The following is a 25379-nucleotide window of genomic DNA, read 5'->3' on the forward strand; positions in this document are numbered from 1 at the left end:
CCGGTGCCCCTCACTCCCGACCCGCAGCCCCTGCTAGCCCAGCCCTGCCCCCCCCAGCTCTGCTGGTGCCCCTCACTCCCGACCCGCAGCCCCTGCTAGCCCAGCCCTGCCCCCCCCAGCTCTGCCGGTGCCCCTCACTCCTGACCCCCAGCCCCTGCTAGCTCAGCCCTGCCCCCCCCAGCCCTGCCGGTGCCCCTCACTCCCAACCTGCAGCCCCTCACAGCCCAGCCCTGCCCCCCCCAGCCCTGCCGGTGCCCCTCACTCCTGACCCGCAGCCCCTGCCAGCCCAGCCCTGCCCCCCCAGCCCTGCCGGTGCCTCTCACTCCCGACCCATAGCCCCTGCCAGCCCAGTCCTGGGCTCCCCCGACCCAGGTCTGCCGGTGCCCCTCACTCCCGACCTGCAGCCCCCCAGCCCTGGGATCGCTATTCCTGCACCTCCAGCCTGAAGCCCCCAGACGCTCTCCCACAGCGCCCCCTGCTGGCCGCGGCTTTCCTCTCCCAGCGCCCGAGAGAGGTTAAACAAACGCTTCTTTTAGGGACTGATTTGGGGGGCAGGGGGGGGGGGGGGCTTGTTTCTTCACAGCAGGGAAGGGTCCCAGGGTTTCTACTCTGCAGCCGGGTTGTGCTTTGCTTTCGCCATTTAGCCAAGTGTAAACGCTGGAAAAAAAATTTAGTTCTGCCACTTTTAATTCATGGCCCGTTCAATGTCCTGGTGCTCCAGTGTCTGAATCCCAGAGGCTGCCCAGGCCTCCTGGGCTACGAAGGGCCAGTCAGATACGTGGCCATTAAAAACATGTTATAAATGCTGGACCTGGGGGTACTGGGGGTGCAGCCCCCCCCCCCCGGCTTGAAAGGGTTTTCACCATCTCCAGGGCCAGCAAGGCCGCTGCATGAGATTCCTGGAGATCTTTCTAATGCGTCGTGAAAGAAACGGCCTGATGATGGGTTTTAAGTGGTTGTTCACCACCAACATACGTGAGCTGATGCTAAACTGCAGGGGGGAAGATGAACATTTAAAAGTTCGTCTGGAGGGGGAGCAGCATTAGACTAAAGCCTGCGCATTCGTTAACATATGATGGGGGAGAATGAAATTAACGATGGCTGAAGAGTAGCCGAGGTACCAAACTCTTAAGAGGTAACGGCAAGATTAACTGATGGGTGGTAGCGGCACGGAGCTAGACGTGAAAGTATTTTGGTAGCCAAATGTTACAAATTCTTCAGACTGGCTCGGGTTGACCTGCACAACTAGTGATGCTAAATACAGAGGATGATGTTGGAAGGATTTGCGAGACTGAAGAGCACGTCAGTGACATTCACAGATGGCCCTTGAGTTTGGGAGGCTTTGCTGTACTCTCAGAAATAGTAAACGGCAGTGAAGCTGACTTCCCAGCTGGAAGAAAAGGACCTAGCGCACAGCGGACACATGGCTAGAAAAGGGCTGGTTGAGGACCAGCAGCTCCTCAGGTCCCAGCAAAGCGCGGCCCCGCTCAGGGGAGCTTTGGTAAGAACAAGGCTTTCCCGGAGGAATCACCGTTTGGGTGTGACAGTCCCTAGCTGGTCACCTGACCAAAGCCCGGGGTAGGCAAATGCCGCCCTCGCTCGAGGGACTTGAAACCCTTTCTCCGTCTGCCAGCCAGGAAAGCCACAGCTGCCACCAAGCCACAAAGGAGGGCAGCGCGGCCCCAGGGAGTCATGGCCTCACGCCCTCCTCCCCTGCTTCCGTGTTACCCGGGGCCAGGACGGCCGCACGAGAACTGGAGCTGTGCAGCCCCTGGCGCTGCACGCGCTGATCCCATGGCTGTGGCCCGCGTGCCGTTGGCAGCCATGCCGGCTGGTGGCCGTGCCGAGCAAGGAGATGGACGCTGGGGAGATGGACACTGGGTAACTGTGGCATTCTGGTTCCCGCCTACCCAAAGGAAAATCACAGCGGAAGTAGCCGAGAGCCACCAAAATTACTCAAGGGCTGGAGAAAATGCCTGAAGCCCCCCCATGTTTAACTCACCCCCAAAACTGGCCGGTGACTTAGTGTAGAAGTAACTTCTGTTATGGAGTCACTGGGCGATGCTCTGGAACTGCTCCCCACCAAGCCAGGCAGGACTTTGGGGAGCCTCCTCTCCCTTGGAGCAGACTTGTTCAGGGCAAGAAGCTCCCACGGCTTCACCTCCTGGGTCTGACCTTGGAGCATTCAGCTTCCTCTGCCCCTCCGTGCGCTTCCCACAGCGAGTCCCCCCCAGCGGGGTCCTGGGGAAGCCAATGGGTTCTGCACCCCCACTTTGCAGTTAGACATGGCTTTTAGCCAGCCAGTAAAACAGAGGTTTATTCGATGACAGGAACAGGGTCTAAAACAGAGCTTGTAGGTACAGAGAACCGGACCCCTTAGCCGGGTCCATTCTGGGGGTCAGTGAGTCCGACCCCCAGGTCTGCCCTCCACCCTTGACCCCAGCCAGCTCCAGACTAACAACCCCTCTCAGCCCCTCCTCTCTCCTCAGTCCCTTTCCCGGGCCAGGAGGTCACCTGATCCCTTTGTCTCCAACACCTTCAGCTGGCACCTTTGCAGGGGAGGGGCCCAGGCCATCAGTTGCTAGGAGACAGAGGGTCAGGCATTTAGGTGCACTGGCCCTTTGCTCTGCCAGATACTTAAGAACTGCCATGGGGACACTGAGGCACCAACACAGTATTCAGAGAAAACATTAAGAACTTTCCCAGTTCGTCACAACTTCCCAGGGGGAACCAACCTGGTACCAAAGAGCTGGTTCATCTAGCGGAGACAGGCCGGGCGAGAACCAGGGGCTGGTTAGCACTGGCACAGACTTCCCAGGGAAGCGGGGGACTGGCCAGGCCTTGGTGCTTCCAGCCCAGAAGAACGGCTTTGGTCAAATACCAAGCGAGGGGCTCGTGGAGGGGGGTCGGGGCGAGATTCGCCAGCCTGAGCCAGGCAGGACGTCAGACTCGATTAGTGAGTCTCCTCCGGGCAGAAGGGGGAGCCAATGGCTGGAAGATGATGTAGCTAGCCTAATCCAGGGCCACTTTTTAAACCAGGGGGGTCATGGGCCACTTGCCGAGGGATTTGGTAGACGTTCTGTCTCTTGACATCTTGAGCACAAGGTGGGGTTAGTCTGCCAAGATCCATGTCGGCTCATCCAGAAGTTGACGGGCCGGCCGGAGGAGCCGCTGGGTGGGATCCTGGCCTGGGGCTCACGTGGACGTAGCTAGGGGCAGAAGGGTCCGTCCCCAGAAGATTGAGGTTGAAGAGGGGAGTTCCCAGTTCCGCGCTGGGAGGAAATTGAGACCTTTGAAACTTTTCTGCCCCTTCCTCAAAACCCCAGAGAATGAGAGAGAGAGAGAGTGCGAGCGAGCAAGCGACGGACTCTAGATCCTGGCGGTTCTGACGGTCAGGTTGAAATCCCGGCATCAAGGAATAGTTAATTGTTTATACCAAGTGGAACGGTGCAAAGAAGCGAGACCCCCCCCCCCAAACCCGGTGGATGTTCAGAGCACCTGGAGTGGGGGAGACCCACTGAATCCACATCTCCCCCATCCCACTTTGGCATCGGGAAAGGCAGAATTTGAATTCGTCCCTCCACAAGCAAGTCCTGTCACCCTCCGATTCCTCCAAGGGGGGGAACATATTTTTAGGGGGGACCAGAATTTGTATCCTGGACCTGGTGCAAAAATGTCATCAAATCACCGTGTCTGATGGGAACGTATCTGCCAATGAAACCAGTGTTTCCTGTTTCCCTATCTCTGCCTTGCAAATGCACTTCGGGACACCCTACCCCCCGACTGGTCTGGACACAAGATGTCCATTGCGTAGCATCTCCAAGCTGCGGCCATTCCTATCCCTCCTCCCTGCTAAGCCTCCGGTCCAGACGCGCATCGTGATTTCATGACCCTCCTCTCCCCTGGCCTCACAAACACAATCTTGCCCCGCTCAACTCTGCCCACAAAGCCGCCACACAGCTGAGACCATGTCAGCCTCCTCTGGCTCCCCTACTCCAGTGTATCCAATGCAAGCGTCTTGTCTTCACTTCCAACACCGGCACGGACCGTTCCCGGCCAACCTGTCATCCCTCACCTCCAAGGAGCCCATGATCCCATCGCCCCAACCAGCCCTGGCCCGTGCTGATACCACGGTCTGTAACGCTGACCAGCGCGGTCTCCTGTGCTCCTCTGCCTGTATTTGGGCTTCTTGGGGAGAGAGTCCGTCTTGTTGTTGTGTGTTTGTACAGAGCCTAGCCCCGGTCCACGACGGAGGGACTGTTAATTTTCTGTATTACCCTAAGGAGTTCTCCAGACCTTGAACCATTCTTGGGGCTCTTCCAAGAGCTGTGATGTCTCCAGGCGAGCGACCACAGCCACCGAGAAGACAACTCCGAGAGCAGGAAGCCACTTTTTTGTTTTAATTATTCCATTCACTGTACATACAAAGTATTAAAAAACCACTCAGACCTCTGGAGGGAAGCGACGCTTTCTGAACAGACGCCATAGCGAGCTGGTTCGGTCACGGAGACGCGTGGATGGGTATAATGGACACACCAGAAAGGACCCCGTGGGTTTATGCCTCTGTAGCCAACCTTTAGCCTTCTCCAGCTTTGTCATCTCCCCGGCATGCCCCGGGAGTGCTCAGAAGTGATGATGTGAAGGCCACCTGCTCTCCGCTGGAGATTTTGAGCGGCTGTTCCCAATGGGAACAAGCAGTGTGGGGCTCCTAGGATCCACAGTTTCATCCTCTGCTCAGGCCTAAAGGACTCAATTATCCAGCACTTCCCACAGGTCTTGAGATACCACAGAAGACCCCAAACCAACCCACTGTCTGATGTCTGGGACAAAGATCTGGGACCTTTGTTCTCCACTAGGGGTGGGGGTGGGGGTAAGGAGCTGCCTATGCTTCTTACCTTGGGGGATATGCCTTCAGGAGAACTGTGGGTGAGCAAGGGAGATTTGGGGGTACAGTTGCCTCCAGCTCAACCATAGGATCTCAGGGTTTTGTCCCACCAGCCTCTGTGGAAAAGCTGAGGATGATCTCCTGCCCGTGGGACGATGGGGTATTCAGACCTGTCCTGAGCTAGGGTTGGCAGAGGCTTCCCCTCCAGTGTTGTGTCTAAAATAGCAAACGTCTCTCTGCTTTTGCTCAGGGTCAGTCATCACCTCACCCCTTCAAGACACAGGCCAGAAGGTGAGATTAGATTTTTTTGGGGGGGGGTCTCAAAACCCTTCAGAAGGCAGCTGGCAGATTCAGGGGGTGCTGAGGTATCCCCACAACATCCTGTCTGTAGTAGCTGGGTTTCCCTGGTCCCCTTTCTAGGCTGTGGGGGGCCTACAGAGGATATGATAAAGGAGAGGCAGCTACTTGTGGGATAGAGAAGACCAGAGGAAAAGGCGACTTGAGGGGGTGGAGTGGAGCCTGCTACCAAAGCCTGTGGCGAGGCGGACTTGGGAGGGAAAAGCGTGTAGCAGAGACGGGATGGAGGTTAGGGCTGGGAAGAGGAGAGCCGGGGGCTATTTCAGCAACCACCACCCCAGCAGGGCTCCCAGCCCAGAGAGCAGGGGGAGCCCAGCGGCCCGGGTGGGGCCAGCAGCGTTGCACAGGTCTGTCTCGCAGCAGGTCCGATTGTAGCTGACCTCGAAGACAGTGTCCTTCTGCTCCGTCATGTTGCAGGTCTCGCGGGTCCGGCTGCAGCCGTACTTGGAGAACAGCGGGACCTTGCCTGTGGGGAGAGACCAGGGCAGCTGTGAGCAGGGGTTCAGGATGCCAAGGGTCAATTCCTGGCTTGTGGGGGGATTCCCGTTCTAGCCCCAGCTCTGGGCAGGGGAAGTGAAGGTGGGAAGGTCTTGTAGTCGCTCTTGGAAAGTGATCCCACCCCCATAAGGTGGATCATCAGCAGGATTTGAACCCTGGACCTCTGACCCCTTGATCTAGAGAAGAGATATAGCACTAACTAGCAGTAGTGGGTTGTTATTCTCTAGGGGACAAGTCACAGGAGGGGCAGGGACAGCAGTGGGATGTGTTATAGGAGCTTTATCCACCACTGACACAGAATCCAAACATCTCCACCGGCAGATCCCAGCAGCAGGAAGCCACATGAGATGGGGCAGGAGCGTACCCGAGGCAGACACCTCTAGTACCATCCTCTAACCCCCTTCTCCTATCCCCCTGCCCTGCTCAGAGCGGGGAGCAAACCCCACAGGACCTCTCTGGACAGTGGGAGCTGCCCTCTAGCGGCTCCCTCCAGAGCCAAACCCTGGCTTCCAGGAAAGCCCTGGATTTGTTAGGTAACTTCTCAAGAGCGAAGGGCGCCTCCTTGGGGGATGGAGAACAGGGGGCATGTCCCATCTGCAGGGCATCCCCATTTCGAGAGAGAGCCCCCCTTTTCTCCTCCCGAGGGAGCTCTCCAACCTCAGGACTCTAGTTCTCGATGGACGTCTCCTAATTTCGCCATCATCCTGCGTTCCTCTCGTCTTGCAGGAGTTTGGATGCAGGTCTCTGCAGACCTCACCCCCATGTGAGGTCTCTTGGGGACCCCCCGACCTTGGAGAGACCTCCCTTGAGAGGCAACCAAGGCTAGTGCAATCCCCTCGCCCTTTTCTTTGGAGGGATCGGACCCGGGCGTAGGGCATCTCCCGCCTAAGGTGTGGCCGTGTGTAGGTACCTATGTCGAGGGACTCATCCAGCTTGGTTCCTCGTCTCCATCAGCATCCAGCTGCTGCAGAATAAAGTCCCCCCCCCACCGAGCTCCCCCGGAGGCCGGGTGTGCGTCACCGCTCCTCCCCCTCGATTCAGAGGGGCCCCGGCCCCTTGGACTTACCAATGTAGGCCTTGGTGGTCTCGCAGACTTGCTGCCCCTGCGCCGTGCAGGGGCTGCGGGAGTGGAAGCAGAGCCTGCCCACCTGGAACTTGCAGACCCTGCAGACGAGGCCGTGAGCTGCACGGAAAGACAGGGGGTAAATCAGCGGAGAGTCACTCCAAGCATGGGGCTGGGAGCCAGGACGCCTGGCTTCTTGCCTCCGGCTCTGGTAGGGGGTGGGGGCTAGTGGTTAGAGCAGGGGGGGGCTGGGGGCCAGGACGCCTGGGTTCTTCACCCCTCACTTTTATCCGTACACACCGCCTCAGAAAGCGCTAAGCCAAGCCACGGGAGCGAGGTGTCTGGGTGCAGTTTGCCGCAGTTGTTTTCTTTGCTGGATTGGCAAAGTGCGAGGGGGAGGGAAGGATTCTGGCATCGAAACCCTGCACGTGGGCACACACCCCACAGGGTGTGTGTGAGAGCCCAGGGGGCAGGGCGGGCGAAGAACCAACCTCCGAGAGGCCCTGACTCACTCGAGCGACTTCCCAGCCCTGGAGACTGGGACACGTAGGAAGCTACCCAACAGCCGAGTGCACCTGGTGCAGAGATGCGGCTGCTTCTGGGATGGAGCGCGGAAAGCGCCCTGCAATCCCAGTGCACAGCCGCCTCCGAGACACCAGGGACCGGGGCACACGCCCCAAATCCTGCTACCTGGGGTTTCACATGCTGGGCGTGGATTAAACACCTGGCCCTGACCATTAGCTCATCAGGGGAAGGCAGTATCACCTAGCAGTGACAGCACCCAGCTGGGGAGGTCAGGACTCCTGGGTTCTCTCCCCAGCTCTGAGAGGGGAGTGGGGTCTAGTGGTTAGAGTGGGGGGGGGGTGGGAGCCAGGACTCCTGGGTTCTCTCCCCAGGAATTTAAGCCTTCAGCGCAGCCCTGTGCATGCCAGGGAACATACAGGAATGTGAAGAGTCCCTGAAGTGGGCGGAGGACGCCGAGGTTACCCGAGGTTAGCGTTCTAGCGGGGCGTTTCGAGCGCGCCAGCCACAAGGGAGGGCGCAATCGCCACCCACAGGGACACTTGAGCGAGTCAAGAGGATTTTGAGTCATTCCAAGCGTCCACTTGACGCCCCCACGGCCCTGAAACCAGTCGTGCAGCTCCACAGGCCCCCCTGCCCTGCCCCACCCCCACAGAACAGAGCTGTCACCGATCTCCCCAGTGTGCACCCCGGGGCGGATGAGCAAGGCCGTCACCCCACCCTTGTGGGACCAGAGCGCTCCCTACGTTACACAAGGGACTGATACCAATTCCAGTCTCTGGTTATTAAAAGTTAATTAAAAGGAGTCTCCCTGCCACCGCCCCCTTCAAAAGGGAAAACATTTCAAACACAACATGCAAGGACACACAGCGGGGAAACGATTTTCTCTTCCCCCTTTAAACTTGGAGGGGGAAAAAAGCAGTTTCAAGGGTCCCCATTTGGGAAGGAAGCTTAAAAAAATTTCCCCTCATAACTTCCCCCACCAAGAGAAGAGAGAAGCCCCCAGTCTGCCCCTCAGGACAAAAAAAGCAATAAGAAAAGTAACTTCAAGGTCCTCCCTTGAAACTGCGTTTTATTAATGACAGTTTCGAGTCCCCCTCTACCCCTGGGTGAGCTGGGAGCTGCAGGCAGAAGGTGGGTTGGGGGCAGCCTCACCCCAAGGAGCTGGAAGCCCCTGAACAAATCACAAGTTCTGTGCTGGGCAGGAAGACGGGCCAGGGACCCGTTTGCCGAAAGACACCCAGCGAGCTGGGATGGACTCCAGGAGTCCTGGCTCCCAGTCCCCCCACTCTAACCACTAGACCCCCCTCCCCTCCCCTCCCCTCCCACAGCCAGGGAGAGAACCCAGGAGTCCTGGCTCCCAGCCCCCCCCCGCTCTAACCACTAGACCCTCCTCCCCTCCCACAGCCAGGGAGACAACCCAGGAGTGCTGGCTCCCAGCTCCCCCTCTGCCATTCTAACCACTACACCCCACCCCACTCCCCTCCCAGAGCTAGTGAGAGAACCAGGAGTCCTGGCCCCCAGGCCCCCAATTGCCACAACTTCACTCAGGCCAATCCCCATTTCAGCCCTGCAGACCCCTGTCCTCCTCACTCAGGATTTACTGGGCACAAATGCCCTGGCCAGATCCAGAGACGTTCCTGCCTCCTGCACTCGGGGGGACCCGCCCCAAAGTCCCCAGGGGTCTCAGGGTGAGCAACCCCCCCCCAAGGATCTTCAGCCAGGGCCAGGCGCCCGCACCTGGGTCACAGAACTCAGACTCCAGCCCTGGCCCCAGGTGGTTCTCCACCCTGCCCCCCAGGACCCCCGATACTCACCCAGGGTGCAGCAGAGCAGCAGGGACAAGGCCAGAAACAGGACTTTGCTCATCCCGGCTGGGGTCAGGGCAGCTCAGGGGGCTGAAAGTGACAAGCAAGGGGGGGGGTGAGCCAGGCAGGCAACACCAGCAGGTGCAAACAGCCACTGCTGGGGAAACTAAGGCAGGTGGGGCCCAGCCTGGGTATTTATCCCTGGGAGGGGTCAGCAGCAGCCAATCAGGGGGCAGGACCTGGAGGAGGGAGACGCCCAGATGTGGGAATTGAAAAATCAGACACAGAGAAAAGCCGGTGACTCAAAGGGATTGTAAACCCGGCCCGGCCTGCGGGAAACTCAACCCAGCCCTGCGGTGCCCCTCACTCCTGACCCGCAACCCCTGCTAGCCCAGCTCTGCGGTGCCCCTCACTCCTGACCCGCAGCCACTGCCAGCGCCCCTCACTCCCGACCCGCAACCCCTGCCAGTTCAGCCCTGCAGTGCCCCTCACTCCTGACCCGCAACCCCTGCTAGCCCAGCCCTGCGGTGCCCCTCACTCCTGACCCGCAACCCCTGCTAGCCCAGCCCTGCGGTGCCCCTCACTCCTGACCCGCAGCCACTGCCAGCGCCCCTCACTCCTGACCCGCAACCCCTGCTAGCCCAGCCCTGCGGTGCCCCTCACTCCTGACCCGCAACCCCTGCTAGCCCAGCCCTGCGGTGCCCCTCACTCCTGACCCGCAACCCCTCCTAGCCCAGCCCTGCGGTGCCCCTCACTCCCGACCCGCAGCCCCTGCCAGCGCCCCTCACTCCCGACCCGCAACCCCTGCCAGTTCAGCCCTGTGGTGCCCCTCACTCCTGACCCGCAGCCACTGCCAGCGCCCCTCACTCCTGACCCGCAACCCCTGCCAGTTCAGCCCTGCAGTGCCCCTCACTCCTGACCCGCAACCCCTGCTAGCCCAGCCCTGCGGTGCCCCTCACTCCTGACCCGCAGCCACTGCCAGCGCCCCTCACTCCCGACCCGCAACCCCTGCCAGTTCAGCCCTGCAGTGCCCCTCACTCCTGACCCGCAACCCCTGCTAGCCCAGCCCTGCGGTGCCCCTCACTCCTGACCCGCAGCCACTGCCAGCGCCCCTCACTCCCGACCCGCAACCCCTGCCAGTTCAGCCCTGCAGTGCCCCTCACTCCTGACCCGCAACCCCTGCTAGCCCAGCCCTGCGGTGCCCCTCACTCCTGACCCGCAACCCCTGCTAGCCCAGCCCTGCGGTGCCCCTCACTCCTGACCCGCAGCCACTGCCAGCGCCCCTCACTCCTGACCCGCAACCCCTGCTAGCCCAGCCCTGCGGTGCCCCTCACTCCTGACCCGCAACCCCTGCTAGCCCAGCCCTGCGGTGCCCCTCACTCCTGACCCGCAACCCCTCCTAGCCCAGCCCTGCGGTGCCCCTCACTCCCGACCCGCAGCCCCTGCCAGCGCCCCTCACTCCCGACCCACAACCCCTGCCAGTTCAGCCCTGTGGTGCCCCTCACTCCTGACCCGCAGCCACTGCCAGCGCCCCTCACTCCCGACCCGCAACCCCTGCCAGTTCAGCCCTGCAGTGCCCCTCACTCCTGACCCGCAACCCCTGCTAGCCCAGCCCTGCGGTGCCCCTCACTCCTGACCCGCAGCCACTGCCAGCGCCCCTCACTCCCGACCCGCAACCCCTGCCAGTTCAGCCCTGCAGTGCCCCTCACTCCTGACCCGCAACCCCTGCTAGCCCAGCCCTGCGGTGCCGCTCACTCCTGACCCGCAGCCACTGCCAGCGCCCCTCACTCCCGACCCGCAACTCCTGCCAGTTCAGCCCTGCAGTGCCCCTCACTCCTGACCCGCAACCCCTCCTAGCCCAGCCCTGCGGTGCCCCTCACTCCCGACCCGCAGCCCCTGCCAGCGCCCCTCACTCCCGACCCGCAACCCCTGCCAGTTCAGCCCTGTGGTGCCCCTCACTCCTGACCCGCAGCCACTGCCAGCGCCCCTCACTCCCGACCCGCAACCCCTGCCAGTTCAGCCCTGCAGTGCCCCTCACTCCTGACCCGCAACCCCTGCTAGCCCAGCCCTGCGGTGCCCCTCACTCCTGACCCGCAGCCACTGCCAGCGCCCCTCACTCCCGACCCGCAACCCCTGCCAGTTCAGCCCTGTGGTGCCCCTCACTCCCGACCCGCAGCACCTGACAGCACTGCCGGTGCGCCTCACTCCAGACCCGCAGCCCCCTGCCAACCCTGCCGGTGCCCCTCACTCCCGACCCGCAGCCCCTGCCAGCACCCGTCACTCCCGACCCACAACCCCTGCCAGCTCAGCCCTGTGGTGACCCTCACTCCCGACCCGCAGCCCCTGCTAGCCCAGCCCTGCCAGTGCCCCTCACTCCTGACCCGCAAACCCTGCTAGCCCAGCCCTGCCAGTGCCCCTCACTCCTGACCCGCAGTCCCCTGCCAACCCTGGTCGTGTCCTTCACTCTCAACCCGCAACCCCCTGCCAGCCCTGCCGGTGCCCCTCACTCCCGACCCGCAGCCCCTGCTAGCCCAGCCCTGCCGATGACCCTCACTCGCGACCCGCAGCCCCTAATAGCCCAGCTCTGCTGGTGCCCCTCACTCCCAACCTGCAGCCCCCTCCCCCCAGCCCTGCGGTGCCCCTAACTCCTGACCCACAGCCCCTGCCAGCCCTGCCGGTGCCCCTCACTCCCGACCTGCAGCCCCCTGCCAGCCCAGCCCTGCCCCCCTAGCCCTGCCGGTGCCCCTCACTCACGACCCACAGCCCCTGCTAGCCCAGCCCCTCCCCCCAACTCTGCTGGTGCCCCTCACGCCCGACCCACAGCCCCTGCTAGCCCAGCCCTGGGCTCTGCTTGAGCAGTGGAAAATGCTGCGTGAGGGTTTTATTTGCTTTGTCCAGTGTTGGAATTGGTGGAGACTCTAAAACCTCGTGACCAGTGGATCCCTCACAGCTCACAGGGCTGAATTCAGGCCCTGGACCCCCCGGCCTCCCCCAGGGTCAGGAACTGATTTATGTTGTCAGAAGAGGGTTGCATAGTGACTCAGAAAACCGCGGGAGAGATCCCAGGAGTCCTGGCTCCCAGCCCCCACCCCCCCGCTCTAACCACTAGACCCCACTCCCCCCCAGAGTTGGGGAGAGAACCCAGGAGTCCGGGCTCCCAGCCCCCCCCCCCGCTCTGACCACTAGCTTCCACTACCCTCCCAGAGCCGGAGAGAGAACCCAGGCGTCTAAGCTCCCAGCCCCCCCCGCTCTAACCCAGCAGCCCCCACTCCCCTCCCAGAGCTGGGGAGAGAACCCAGGCGTCCGGGCTCCTGGCCCACGGGTCGCTGAGTCACATCAACGCTCTCCAGTCCCAAGACACTTATTAAGCCTCAGGCAGCCGGGGCGGCTTGTGAAATTTCCCGGTGCTGGTAGGAGGTCTCGGCCCTGTGGGGGCGGGGAGGGAAATCACCCAGCAAGGGGGCTACAGCCAAGGGGCAGGGCCTGGCTGGCTCGGGGGGGAGGCATGGAATGGGGCAGGGGCCTGTCCCCTCTAGGGGCGCTGGCTCCCATCCGGCCCCAGGGCAGGAACTGGCTGGCTCAGGGGGGCAGGGAATGGGGCAGGGGCCTGTCCCCTCTGGGGGGCGCCGGCTCCCCCCGGCCCCAGGGCAGGGACTGGCTGGCTCAGGGGGCGGGGAATGGGGCAGGGGCCTGTGCCCTCTGGGGGTCGCCGGCTCCCATCCAGCCCCAGGGAAGGGACCGCCTGGCTCAGGGGGGCAGGGAATGGGGTAGGGGCCTGTCCCCTCTGGGGGGCGCCGGCTCCCACCCGGCCCCAGGGCAGGAACTGGCTGGCTCAGGGGGGCAGGGAATGGGGCAGGGGCCTGTCCCCTCTAGGGGGCGCCAGCTCCCACCCGGCCCCAGGGCAGGAACCGGCTGGCTCAGGGGGGTGGGGAACCGGACCCAGACATTGGAATGTTTTGTCCTCTTTGCATGGAGCCAATTTGTGCCTCAGTTTCCCTCTCTCCGTGGCACTGCTACCCCGTGGAGGCGAGAGGGATCCGGCTGCTCTGGGACCAGGGCCAGAGGCACATGTCCCCCCAGCTATCCCGGGTGGGGGCCGAACCAGCTCAGATCAGACAAGGAGATGCCCTCCCAGGATTGGCCAATCAGGAGGAACCTGGCCGGGGATCTGGGGGGTCACAAGGGACCGGGGGACAAAGGGAATTTAGGGGGGCTGAGGAGCCTGGGATGGGGGGAGGGGGGACCTTGGAGGGGAGTCACCGCGTTTCATTTGGACCTGCCCCCACCTGGAAGCCGTGGGTCTGACTATCAAGATGTGGCCGGCCTCATTCCCCACCCCCCTGAGCCAGCCGGTCCCTGCCCTGGGGCCGGGGGGAGCCGGTGCCCCCCAGAGGGGACAGGCCCCTGCCCCATTCCCAGTTTCTACCTTTCCCCCACTGCGGCCGCGTCAGGCCGATAAGCGCAGAGTAAACTCGGGCGTGTTCGGACGGCCCCGGCCCAGACACGCAGCGCCCGGCGCTGGACTGAGGCCACCTGAGGCTCCTGCTTCGCCCGGGACCCAGCGACCGACCCCCAGGCCCCCCATTGCTCAGGGGGCTGCAGGCGTCCGGCGCCCTCGACCTCCCGCCCGCCGGCGACATGGGCCAGACCCTGCTCCTGCCGGGCACCTTCCTGCTCTGCTGGGCCAGCGGTGCGGGCTGGGGACCCCCTGCAAGGGGCACAAGTCCAGGGGGGCAGGGAACTGTCCCCTCTGGGGGGCACCGGCTCCCCCCCGGCCCCAGGGAGGGACTGGCTGGTCCAGGGGGGCAGGGAATGGGGCAGGGGCCTGTCCCCTCTGGGGGGCGCCGGCTCCCACCCAGCCCCATGACGGGGGGCGAGGGGCTCTAGGGGGCAGGGCGGGTGTCAGTGGGTCTGATGGGGGGTCCATCTCTCGGCAGGGGGGGCCCTGCAATGCCGTGTGTGCGAGGTGGGGAACCCCTACGAGGGCTGCGTGTGGGGCCAGGGGACGTGCACAGCCCCCCCCGGGGGCGTCTGCTGGAGCCACGTCGCCAGCTTCGGTGAGTCCCCACTGGGGGGCGCTGGGCTGGGCCTCGGGGGGGGGAGGTGTCGAGGTTTTGGGGGGCAGTGGGTCTAGAGGGCAGGGGCCTGAGGGCCAGGAGGCCAGAGGTGGGGGGCTGGAGGTTTTTTGGGGGTGGGGCTTGGGGGCCTGGGGCCTAAGGGACAGGGGATCAGAGGTGGGGGGCTGGAGGTTTTTGGGAGGTGGGGCTGGAGGACAGAGGCCTGAGTCCGCCCCCCCGACATAGGCTCGTCTCCCCCCAGGCCCCCTCTTCTCGCTGTCGACCCTGGGCTGCCAGCCCCCCGGGGCCCCCTGCGACGCCGCCGGGCTCCTCGACCCCTTCTTCGGCTTCACCTATAACCGGACCTGCTGCAACGGCACCGACCTCTGCAACGCGCCCCCCACCCTGCCCGCCCGCTGGCCCTGGAGCCGTGCCCCCCACTCCGCCCGCACCCCCCACGCTGGCCTGCTGGGGGCGCTGGCGCTCTGGGCCCTGCACTGAGACCCCCCCGCCCCTGCTCCCCACGACTCCCCCAGCACCCAGCCTCCCCAGAGACCCTACAACAATCAACCGCCCCCGAGGGATCCCACAATAACCAACCAGCCCCCCAGAGACCCTACAATAACCAACTGGCCCCCCAGAGACCCTACAATAACCAACCGGCCCCCAGAGACCCTACAACAATCAACCGCCCCCCAGAGACCCTACAATAACCAACCGGCCCCCAGAGACCCTCCAATAACCAACCGGCCCCACAGAGAGCCTACAACAATCAACCGCCCCCGAGGGATCCCACAATAACCAACCAGCCCCCCAGAGACCCTACAATAACCAACCGCCCCCCAGAGACCCTCCAATAACCAACCGCCCCCGAGGGATCCCACAATAACCAACCAGCCCCACAGAGACCCTACAATAACCAACTGGCCCCCCAGAGACCCTACAATAACCAACTGGCCCCCAGAGACCCTACAATAACCAACCGGCCCCCAGAGATCCTACAATAACCAACCGGCCCCCAGAGACCCTACAACAATCAACCGCCCCCCCAGAGACCCTACAATAACCAACCGGCCCCCAGAGACCCTACAACAATCAACCGCCCCCCAGAGACCCTACAATAACCAACCGGCCCTGAGGGGCCCTACAATAACCAACCAGCCCCCCAGAGACCCTACAATAACCAGCCGGCCCCCAGAGACCCTACAATAACCAACCGGCCCCCAGAGACCCTACAATAACCAACCGGCCCCCAGAGACCCTACTACAACAATCAACTGCCCCTGAGGGACCCTACAATAACCAACCGGCCCCCGAGAGACCCTACAACAACCTACCGGCCCCACAGAGACCCTACAATAACCAACCGCCCCCTGAGAGACCCTACAATAACCAACCGGCCCCGAGAGACCCTACAATAACACATTGGCCCACTCAGTCTCCACAACCCTCAAGAGATCCTACAAAAAGAAACTGGCCCCTGTGCAAGCCCGGCACTCAGGATAGACCTTACAATAACGAACCAGGCCAGGCCAGCACCCACGAGGGCTCTACCATAACAAGTCAGCGCCAGCCCAGCTCAGAAGACCCTACAGCAACAAACCGCAGTGTCGACAGTCCCAGGAGACCCTACAATAACAAACCGCAGTGTCAACAGTCCCAGGAGACCCTACAATAACAAACCGCAGTGTCGACAGTCCCAGGAGACCCTACAGTAGCAAACCAGCTCTGTGATCCCAGGAGGAGCCCGACAGTAAACAAAGTAATCAGCTGAGGACGTGTCTGGTGCTTTGAGAAGCAAATGGAGCCGGGGGGCTGGGCGCCAGGACTCCTGGGTTCTATCCCCAGTTCTGTGAGCTGCAGGGAGGGGCCGGAGAGCCCAGGGCTGGGCTGGCAGGGGGCTGCAGGTCGGGAGTGAGGTGCAACAGCAGGGCTGGGGGGGGCAGCAGGGGGCTGCAGGTCGGGGGTGAGGGGCACTGGCAGAGGTGGGTGGCACAGGGGGCTGCGGGTCAGGAGTGAGGGGCACCGGCAGAGATAGGGGGCACAGGGGGCTGCGGGTCGGGAGTGAGGGGCACCGGAAGAGGTGGGGGGCACAGGGGTCTGTGGGTCGGGAGTGAGGGGCACCGGCAGAGGTGGCGAGGGCAGGGAGCAGGGGGCTGCAGGTCGGGAGTGAGGGGCACCGGCAGTGCTGGGGGGCACAGGAGGCTGCGGGTCGGGAGTGGGGGGCACCAGCCGAGGTGGGTGGCACAGGGGCTGCGGGTCAGGAGTGAGGGGCACCAGCAGAGGTGGGTGGCACAGGGGTTGCGGGTCAGGAGTGAGGGCCACCGGCAGAGCTGGGCTGGTAGGGGGCTGCGGGTCGGGAGTGAGGGGCACCGGCAGAGCTGGGGGGGCAGGGGGCTGCGGGTCAGGAGTGAGGGGCACCGGCAGGGCTGGGCTGGCAGGGGGCTGCGGGTCGGGAGTGAGGGGCACCAGCAGAGGTGGGTAGCACAGGGGCTGCGGGTCGGGAGTGAGGGGCACCGGCAGAGGTGGGTGGCACAGGGGCTGCGGGTCGGGAGTGAGGGGCACCGGCAGAGGTGGGTGGCACAGGGGCTGCGGGTCGGGAGTGAGGGGCACCGGCAGAGGTGGGTGGCTCAGGGGCTGCAGGTCGGGAGTGAGGGGCACCGGCAGAGCTGGGCTGGCAGGGGGCTGCGGGTCGGGAGTGAGGGGCACCGGCAGAGGTGGGTGGCACAGGGGGCTGCGGGTCGGGAGTGAGGGGCACCGGCAGAGGTGGGGAGCACAGGGTCTGTGGGTCGGGAGTGAGGGGCACCAGCAGAGGTGGGGAGCACAGGGGGCTGCGGGTTGGGAGTGAGGGGCACCAGCAGAGGTGGGTGGCACAGGGGGCTGCGGGTCGGGAGTGAGGGGCACCAGCAGAGGTGGGTGGCACAGGGGGCTGCGGGTCGGGAGTGAGGGGCACCGGCAGAGGTGGGGAGCACAGGGGGCTGCGGGTCGGGAGTGAGGGGCACCGGCAGAGGTGGGGAGCACAGGGGCTGTGGGTCGGGAGTGAGGGGCACCAGCAGAGGTGGGTGGCACAGGGGCTGCGGGTCGGGAGTGAGGGGCACCAGCAGAGGTGGGTGGCACAGGGGCTGCGGGTCGGGAGTGAGGGGCACCAGCAGAGGTGGGTGGCACAGGGGCTGCAGGTCGGGAGTGAGGGGCACCAGCAGAGGTGGGTGGCACAGGGGGCTGCGGGTCAGGAGTGAGGGGCACCGGCAGAGATAGGGGGCACAGGGGGCTGCGGGTAGGGAGTGAGGGGCACCGGCAGAGGTGGGTGGCACAGGGGGCTGCGGGTCGGGAGTGAGGGGCACCACGTACCCAGAGAAGTGGGGTTCTCCCGTCTAGGCCAGTGGTGGACGGGATGTGGGAGAATGAGAACGGGGAGGAGGAGGAGGATTCTGATTGGACGTTCTAGTGCTGATGTCATAACCCCACAATAAGAGGGTTCCAACCCAGCAGCTCTTCCCTGGGGGCAGCAGGCGGGGGATGGGGCAATGGGGCAGAATGGGGCTGTGGGGGGTGGGATGGAGGCACTGGGGCAAAATGGGACTGTGGGGGGTGAGATGGGGGGCACTGGGGCAGAATGGAGTTGTGGGGGGTGGGATGGGGGCACTGGGGCAGAATGGGGCTGTGGGGGTGGGATGGGGCAATGGGGCAGAATGGGGCTGTGAGGGTTGGGATGGGGCTCTGGGAGGAATGTGGCAATTGGGGTGGGGGACAGGTGGCTCCTTCCTATGGGCCGAGTTTGGGGAGTGGGGCCCTGGGATGGGGGTGGCTGGGTGGACGGAGCAGGGGCAAGGTAGGTGGGGGGATGGGGAATGGGGGGTCTTGGGCCGGGTGGGGGGAGCTGGGGGTGGCTGAGTGGACGAGGCTGGGTAAGTGGGTGGGGAGTGAGGGGCACCCACAGAGCTGGGAGGGCAGGGTTGGGCTGGCAGGGGCTGCGGGTCGGGAGTGAGGGGCACCGGCAGAGCTGGGGGGGCAGGGCTGGGCTGGCAGGGGCTGTGGGTCAGGAGTGAGGGGCACCGGCAGAGCTGGGGGGGCAGGGCTGGGCTGGCAGGGGCTGCGGGTCGGGAGTGAGGGGCACCGGCAGAGCTGGGGGGGGCAGGGCTGGGCTGGCAGGGGCTGCGGGTCGGGAGTGAGGGGCACTGGCAGAGTTTGGGGGAGGGCAGGGCTGGGCTAGCAGGGACTGCGGGTCGGGAGTGAGGGGCACCGGCAGAGCTGGGGGGGCAGGGCTGGGCTGGCAGGGGCTGCGGGTCGGGAGTGAGGGGCACTGGCAGAGCTGGGGGGGGCAGGGATGGGCTGGCAGGGGCTGCGGGTCGGGAGTGAGGGGCACTGGCAGAGCTGGGGGGGCAGGGCTGGGCTGGCAGGGGCTGCGGGTCGGGAGTGAGGGGCAGCTGCAGAGCTGGCAGGGAGCCTATTTGTCTGTGGGGTTTGTGAGTGTTTGTGTGTTACCATCCCTGTGTCTCTGTTGGCAGCACAGGTGTGTTTGTGTGATTCTGTTTACACCTTGTGTGTGGGAGGGTTGTCAACTTGTGCCCAGTGTGTGTCAGTAGTTGTGTGTGTGACTGTGTCTTAAGTGTGTGTTAACATTTACACTTTGTGTGTGTGTGGGTATTAGCTACAGGGGTGTATGTTTTACCTACGTGTCTTTACACCCAATGTCTGTCTGTCGGGGGTGCGTGAGTGTGTTTGTGTTGGCGTCAGCTACACAGGTCTGTCTGTGTTAGCATGTACTCTGTGTGTGTGTGTGTGTGTGTGTGTGTGTGTGTGTGTGTGTGTGTGTGTGAATTTTGTGCATTTGTGTTAGTGTGTGTGTCAACTACACATGGCTGTGTTAGTATTGACTGTGTGTGTGTTTGGTTTTTATGTGTGTGTTAGCTACAGGGGTGTGTGTTTCGCCTATGTGTGTCTCTACACCCTGGGTCTGGCTGTGTGTGCGTGTGAGAAAGTGTGAGAATCTGTGTTTATCAGGATGTGTAAGAGTGTGGGTGTAAGTGTGTGTGTGAGTGAGTGAGTGTATGTATGTATGTGACTGGGTGTCTGTGTCTATGTGTGTGTGTTTGTCTGTCTGTCCCTGCCGGGTCTGTGTGTGTGTGTGTGTCTGTCCCTGCTCGGTGTGTGTGTGTGTGTGTGTCCCTGCTGGGTCTGTGTATATATGACTGTGTGTGACTGTGTGTTTGCTCCATCTGTACAAATATGTCTCCGCCTAACCCCTGGCTCTGTGTCAGCTCCACACATCGGTGTGTTTACAGCTTGTGTCAGTCAGGCCCCCGGGTTCACGTGTCGCTCCGCGGCCCTGCCCGGCTGTGTGTGTCGGCCGGATCGACGCAGCCAGACGCAGACTCAGCCGCCGGCCCCGAGCGTCCACAACGCGCCTCGCCCGGAGCCGAGCATGGGCAAAGCTCTGCTCCTGTGCCTGGCCGCTCTGACCTGCGCCGGCCTGGGTGAGCCGCGAAAGCCGGGGGTCTTCGCCCCGCCGCCTGGGGCTCTCGCTCTGTATTTCCCCAGTCCCTTCTCGCCAGAGAGCCCCCCCGCCGAGCGTAACTCGCTGCCACACCAGGCCACGGCGCTGAGGAGGATTTCAAGGGCCCTGTGGGAGGACCCCCCCTTCCGTGCCAGAGCCCCCTGGGAAAGTCACCCTCACTCGTGCGCTGGGGTCAGGCCCTGTGGCCCCGAGCCCCCCAGGACCGCACCTCTGAGCCTCCACCGCCTGGCTCTGCCGTGGGCCCCGCAGGGAGTCCCCTCGCCCCAGCCCCCTGGGAGCCCCCCCAGAGGGAGCGACACCCCCCGATCCCCAGCCTGCAGGGACTCTCCGCCAGCGTGAAACCAGGAGGGTTTATTGTAGGGCCGAACCCAGCCCAGGTGGTTCTCAGGGGGCTCGGGCCAGGCCAGTCTCAGTCCGGCCCCAGCCCCTGGGGCTCCGGCTGCTCCTTGTCCCCCGTCCAGCAGCCCCCTCCCTCCAGCCGATCATCCGACAGCCCTTTGCCCTCGGTCCGGTAAACAGGCCCCCGGGCCCCCCCTCTTCTGGCTGGGCAGGCCGCCAGGGCCCCCTCTCCTCAGCTCTTCCGCTCACCAGACGCCGGGTTATCCAATCTCCGGCCATTGTCTGGGGTCCCGACTGCAGGGCCAGGTCACACCTGGTCCTCTGCAACAGCAACCCCCCCCACATGCAACCCACAGGGAAACTGAGGCACACACCCAGCAGTCATGCAAAACACCACGAAAATACCCCGCTTTGTCCCGAAAGGCTCTGCTCTCCTTCCCGACTGGAAGAGTTTAATTCTTCCCTGGGAAAAGTGGGGTTATTTTTGCTGCCTGAAACACGTGTCCTGTTTACAGACCCCTTTGAACCATTAGCCCCCCCAGGCTCTGACTACCACAGTTTAGCAGCATGCGCAGGTGGGGGGGAGACGGGGGAACCAGGGAGGGGGAGGACAGGGGGGCACTGAAGCTCCCTGACCAGCTGCCACTTGGCTCACAGCCCGGGAGAAATATTTTGAGCTGTGCAACGGTTTCCTCCCTTGGTTCTCGTCCCAGAGAAGAGTCGCACTTTGCCCCCAGGGCCCAAGATTATTAGGACGTGTCCGGGTGTTTGTGGGGGGAGCCCAGGGCTGGGCTGGCAGGGGCTGCAGGTCGGGAGTGAGGGGCACCGGCAGGGCTGGGCTGGCAGGGGCTGCGGGTCGGGAGTGAGGGGCACCGGCAGAGCTGGGGGGCAGGGCTGGGCTGGCAGGGGCTGCGGGTCGGGAGTGAGGGGCACTGGCAGAGCTGGGGGGGGGCAGGGCTGGGCTGGCAGGGGCTGCAGGTCGGGAGTGAGGGGCACCGGCAGAGCTGGGGGGGGGCAGGGCTGGGCTGGCAGGGGCTGCGGGTCGGGAGTGAGGGGCACCAGCAGGGCTGGAGGGGGGCAGGGCTGGGCTGGCAGGCGCTGCAGGTCGGGAGTGAGGGGCACCGGCAGAGCTGGGGGGCAGGGATGGGCTGGCAGGGGATGCGGGTCGGGAGTGAGGGGCACCGGCAGAGCTGGGGGGGGCAGGGCTGGGCTGGCAGGGACTGCGGGTTGGGAGTGAGGGGCACCGGCAGAGCTGGGGGGGCAGGGCTGGGCTGGCAGGGGCTGCGGGTTGGGAGTGAGGGGCACCGGCAGAGTTGGGGGGGGCAGGGCTGGGCTGGGCTGGCAGGGGCTGCGGGTCGGGAGTGGGGGGCACCGGCAGAGCTGGGGGGGGCAGGGCTGGGCTGGCAGGGGCTGCAGGTCGGGAGTGAGGGGCACCGGCAGAGTTGGGGGGCAGGGCTGGGCTGGCAGGGGATGCGGGTTGGGAGTGAGGGGCATTGCGGGGGAGGGGTCCGGCATATTTCCAACACCTCCCCCCCTACTCGTTAACTCACCAAGCTCCTCGCTGCCTCCTCCCCGAGCAGGGCTGGGGGGAGGGAGCACCCTTGGGGGAGGGGAGGGGTAGGGGGTGCCCCTGGGGTCAGGGAGGGGGGGTCCATGGGATCCCCCAGCTCCATCCCCCAGCTAGGGCCTTGTGAGAATGGGGGGGGGTGGCGAATGGACCCTCCCCCCTTCAGACCATGTTAAACCCCCTCTGGGGAGAGGAGGGCTGGGCCTTTCCCTGCCCCCCCCATCCTAACCTGAACCACGGCCAGCCCCCGAACTGTCCCCATCTCCCCACCCCCTCAGCCCCCCAGCCTCTCCCCCATCCCCATAACCCCTGACCTGAATCCCAGCCCCTTATTCCCCCCACCGCAGCCCCCCAACTCCTCCTGCCCCCCAGACCCCCTGCCTGAGTCCCAGCTCCCCCTCATTCCCTGGGGCTCCCCCCAGGGGGCGCTGTCGTGGGGCTGGGGCAGGCCCAGCTGCGGGCAGGGACCCCCAGGGGAGCAGCCCCCAGTGCCCGGCTGGGGGGGATCTGTGGGGAGGGGCCCAGTCTCACTCCTGCTCCCGTTCCCAGGCGTGGCCCTGCAGTGCCTGAAATGTGACTTCACGGCGTTCGACGCCCCATGTGAGCTCACCCCGGTCACCTGCCCGGCCGGGCAGCTCTGTGCCACCGTCCGGGGCCACGCAGGTACCAGCCCTGCCCGCGGCTCGGGCGCCTTCCCCGTCCTGGGGACCCCTCCTGCTCGGTCTCCGTCCCCTGCCCCGTCCTGGGGACCCCTCCTGCTCGGTCCCCATCCCGTTCCCCCTTCTCCGGCTCCGTCGCTCTGTCGATCCCTGTCCTGTTCTCCGGCTCCATCGCTCTCTCTCGGTCCCTGTCCTGTTCCCTCGTTCTCCGGCTCCGTGTCTCTCGGTCTCCGTCCCCTTCCCTTGTTCTCTTGCTCTGTCACACTCTCTTGTTCCTTTTCTTATTCCCTCTTTTTCTCTCTCGTTCCTCTGTTCTCTTTTTTGTTCTCTCTCTCTCTTTCCCTTTGTTCCTCCCTTCTTCCTTCATTCTCTTGTTTCCTTCTCTCATTCCCTCTCTCTCTCTCTCCCCCCTGCAGCCGGCCACAAGACGATTGTGCGGAAGAACTGCGTGGACGAGGTGAAATGCAGCACCCAGGACATGGCGACCTGGGCCGGCGTCTCCTACACCACCTCCTACACCTGCTGCCAGGGCGACTTCTGCAATTAGGCCAGGCCCCCGGAGCACCCCCGGGGCCGGCGCCTCTGACTGTCCCCCCTTTCAGGGGACGGATTTGTCTTGCGTACCCACAAATTTCACTTCCCTTAAAAACGACCTGCTGACGTCAAAATCCAGAAGTGTCCCAGCCCCGCTATGACTGAACAGTGGCTGACTTTCTCCTTTTGATCCTGTAATTATAAATAAATCAATTGGAATAGAAAGCCTGTGCTTACATTTCAGTGTATAGGACATAAGAGCGGCCAGACTGGGTCAGACCAAAGGTCCATCCAGCCCAGTGTCCGACAGTGGCCAGTGCCAGGTACCCCAGAGGGAATGAACAGACCAGGGAATCCTCCAATGACCCACCCCCTGTCGCCCATTCCCAGCTTCTGGCAGTATAACAAGTCATTGTCTGTATGAAATTTTAGTTTGTAGTGATTCTGAGTTTGGACAGGGACCGAGAGAGAGTGACAGAGCCAGAAATTTTTTGATAGCCTGTTGTCAAACAAGGCAAATATCAAGAGGAGTTGATGTCCCCCCGGAAGAGCTCTGCCTACCCCCGGTGGACTTGTATCCCTGTTGAGAACCGCGGCTCTAGGCATATAAGAAACACAACATGCAGGCACCAAGGGATTCAGCTAGACATGAGTTAAGCCTATTGCAGCCAGGCTATCTGGCTGGAAATATCTGGGGATCGAAAGCTGTTTGGGTGCTTAAAAATGCAGCTGGGTGCCAGGTTCCCGATCCCCCTAACTCTGATTTCAATGGGGCTCGGGCGCCTGGACGCTTTTGAAAAATCCCCCTAGGTGCCTCTTGGCATCTATTGTATTTAATCTTTAAAAATCTGTCCCTAGTCTTCACAGACCAGAGTCAAGTCAAGAATCTGCGTTTCCAAGAACATCTACTTGTTGTTGGTTGTTCTCCATGGCCTCGGTGCCTCCAGGCCGCTTGGGACACATTAACAAACTCCCAGTGGAATAGAAGTCCCACTTTTTCTGAATTTGCACCCGCTGGGGGGTTTCTCCAGCTGGGTCCAGTTTTAAGCGATCGTTTTCGATGTTTCCCAGTGTTTCTTCAAGGTTGGCTTGGACCCACCTCAGCCCGTCTGGATGGTTTTCGATGTCGTGGGGCAAGTACACCCCGTCCCCCTTTGAGGTGGGGCAAAGACGTCACAGATCCACAGTTAAGTCCGCTTACCTGCCCTTAGCCTCAGGGCAGTATGGCCCAATGGCTGGAGTCAATATCATTGCCCTGTGACCCCAGTCTGTATGGCTGCCCTCCTTAGCAGAGTTGAGTGGCCGAGTGTCCAGAGTCAGTGAAGTTGCCCTCCTTAGCAGGGCTCTGCGGCCTAATGGTCAGAGTCGGGGAGGTACACTGCCACCTGCAGAGGGCGGCAGGAGTAGGGGGGCCTGGGCCCTCCCTCTCCAGCAGGTCCCACCAAGCCCCGGTAGCGGCGAGGGCACGTGGCACCGAGTCAGCGAGGCGCCGAGCGAAACACGCCAGCCCAAGATCCGGTTCTGTAACCGGCCCCCTGCCTAGCTCCCCTGGGCTACTTCCTACCGCATTCCCCAATGCTGCCGTCTGGACGCCCTTGGGGTCTCCGGGGTCCTCAGCCAGCTCTGGTCCTGGCCGTGCCGACCTCCCTCGTGCGCCCGCAGGTACCCGGGCGTCTGCCTGGGTCTCGGCGCCTCTGGCTCCCGCACTCAGGGTTCTGGCTGTTCCTGGGCTGGAACCGGCGAGGTGCGTCCTTCCTCGCTGGCGGTCAGCCTGGAGTGAGGCTGCCCGCGCCCTTTTATACTGGAGCGTGCCCAGCTGGGCGAGGGGGCGTGGCTTCCGCTGGCAGGAGTGCAGGCTTAACCCCTTCCTCTCCAGCGCGGGGCAAGTGCACCCCGTCACAGGCTCCTAGAGAAGAAATTAGAGACAAGTGGGTCCCATAAAAGATATTCGCTCACCCCGCTTCGGTCTCTAGATCCTAGGACTGACACGGCTACACCCCCACCTGCCTACAGAGAAGTAACCAGCCCCTGACGTTCTCTGGAAAGTCGCATCGCTTTAACGAGCCTGGTACGATCAAATCACCGCGCTGGACGCAGCCATACCAGTATCAAAGTGCATGTGGCCCCTTTGCACTGGTCTAACTGATCCGCTTTTGGGGTTCATAGACTCATAGAATATCAGGGTGGGAAGGGAGCTCAGGAGGTGTCTAGTCCCACCCCCTGCTCAAAGCAGGACCAACCCCAACTAAATCATCCCAGCCAGGGCTTTGTCAAGCCGGGCCTTAAAAACAGTTAAGGAAGGAGATTCCACCCCCTCCCTAGGGAACCATTCCAGTGCTTCACCACCCTCCTAGTGAAATAGTGTTTCCTAATGTCCAACTTAGACCTTCCCCACTGCAACTAGAGACCATTGCTCCTTGTTCAGTCATCTGCCACCCCGAGAACAGCCAAGCTCCATCCTCTTTGGAACCCCCCTTCAGGTAGTTGAAAGCAGCTATCAAATCCTCCCTCACTTGTCTCTTCTGCAGACTAAACAATCCCAGGTCCCTCAGCCTCTCCTCATAAGTCATGTGCT

At 63.0% G+C, this 25379-nt stretch overlaps 3 protein-coding genes across 5 annotated transcripts; 2 read left to right on the forward strand and 1 right to left on the reverse strand.

Annotated features, from left to right (window-relative positions):
- Positions 1 to 4379: 4379 nt before the first annotated feature.
- LOC115640715 (lymphocyte antigen 6 complex locus protein G6c-like) lies at positions 4380 to 25021 on the reverse strand. 3 transcript variants are annotated; one of them, XM_030543597.1, is made up of 4 exons: positions 24483 to 25021; positions 9143 to 9223; positions 6807 to 6923; positions 4380 to 5708 (listed from the first exon to the last, which is right to left on the reverse strand). In XM_030543597.1, exons 2-4 carry the CDS (start codon positions 9192 to 9194, stop codon positions 5500 to 5502), a joined length of 378 nt encoding a protein of 125 aa, XP_030399457.1. In that variant the 5' UTR covers positions 9195 to 9223; positions 24483 to 25021; the 3' UTR covers positions 4380 to 5499. The 3 variants fall into 3 exon arrangements, with proteins under 3 accessions (XP_030399457.1, XP_030399456.1, XP_030399458.1); XM_030543596.1 differs by having other exon boundaries at positions 24369 to 25021; XM_030543598.1 differs by lacking the exon at positions 24483 to 25021 and adding an exon at positions 20294 to 20852.
- Positions 13772 to 14691, forward strand: LOC115640709 (lymphocyte antigen 6 complex locus protein G6c-like). Its single transcript, XM_030543583.1, has 3 exons — positions 13772 to 13823; positions 14071 to 14190; positions 14453 to 14691. The coding sequence occupies exons 1-3, from the start codon at positions 13772 to 13774 to the stop codon at positions 14689 to 14691; spliced, it is 411 nt and encodes a 136-aa protein (XP_030399443.1).
- Positions 19518 to 23029, forward strand: LOC115640714 (protein Bouncer-like). The gene is made up of 3 exons (XM_030543595.1): positions 19518 to 19664; positions 22161 to 22274; positions 22687 to 23029. The coding sequence occupies exons 1-3, from the start codon at positions 19613 to 19615 to the stop codon at positions 22815 to 22817; spliced, it is 297 nt and encodes a 98-aa protein (XP_030399455.1). The 5' UTR covers positions 19518 to 19612; the 3' UTR covers positions 22818 to 23029.
- Positions 25022 to 25379: the final 358 nt, after the last annotated feature.

The sequence above is a fragment of the Gopherus evgoodei genome, unplaced genomic scaffold (genome assembly GCF_007399415.2).
Source record: "Gopherus evgoodei ecotype Sinaloan lineage unplaced genomic scaffold, rGopEvg1_v1.p scaffold_32_arrow_ctg1, whole genome shotgun sequence".
NCBI lineage: Eukaryota > Metazoa > Chordata > Testudines > Testudinidae > Gopherus > Gopherus evgoodei.

Excerpts from the sequence above, each read along its gene's own strand:
- LOC115640709 (XM_030543583.1), top strand. The coding sequence starts at position 13,772 with ATGGGCCAGACCCTGCTCCTGCCGGGCACCTTCCTGCTCTGCTGGGCC. Across the intron at positions 13,824-14,070 it reads CCTGCTCTGCTGGGCCAGCG|GGGGGGCCCTGCAATGCCGT; the intron begins GTGCGGGCTGGG and ends ATCTCTCGGCAG. Across the intron at positions 14,191-14,452 it reads GAGCCACGTCGCCAGCTTCG|GCCCCCTCTTCTCGCTGTCG; the intron begins GTGAGTCCCCAC and ends GTCTCCCCCCAG.
- LOC115640715 (XM_030543597.1), bottom strand. The coding sequence starts at position 9,194 with ATGAGCAAAGTCCTGTTTCTGGCCTTGTCCCTGCTGCTCTGCTGCACC. Across the intron at positions 6,924-9,142 it reads GCTGCTCTGCTGCACCCTGG|CTCACGGCCTCGTCTGCAGG; the intron begins GTGAGTATCGGG and ends CTTTCCGTGCAG. Across the intron at positions 5,709-6,806 it reads GACCACCAAGGCCTACATTG|GCAAGGTCCCGCTGTTCTCC; the intron begins GTAAGTCCAAGG and ends CTCTCCCCACAG.
- LOC115640714 (XM_030543595.1), top strand. The coding sequence starts at position 19,613 with ATGGGCAAAGCTCTGCTCCTGTGCCTGGCCGCTCTGACCTGCGCCGGC. Across the intron at positions 19,665-22,160 it reads TCTGACCTGCGCCGGCCTGG|GCGTGGCCCTGCAGTGCCTG; the intron begins GTGAGCCGCGAA and ends TCCCGTTCCCAG. Across the intron at positions 22,275-22,686 it reads CACCGTCCGGGGCCACGCAG|CCGGCCACAAGACGATTGTG; the intron begins GTACCAGCCCTG and ends TCCCCCCTGCAG.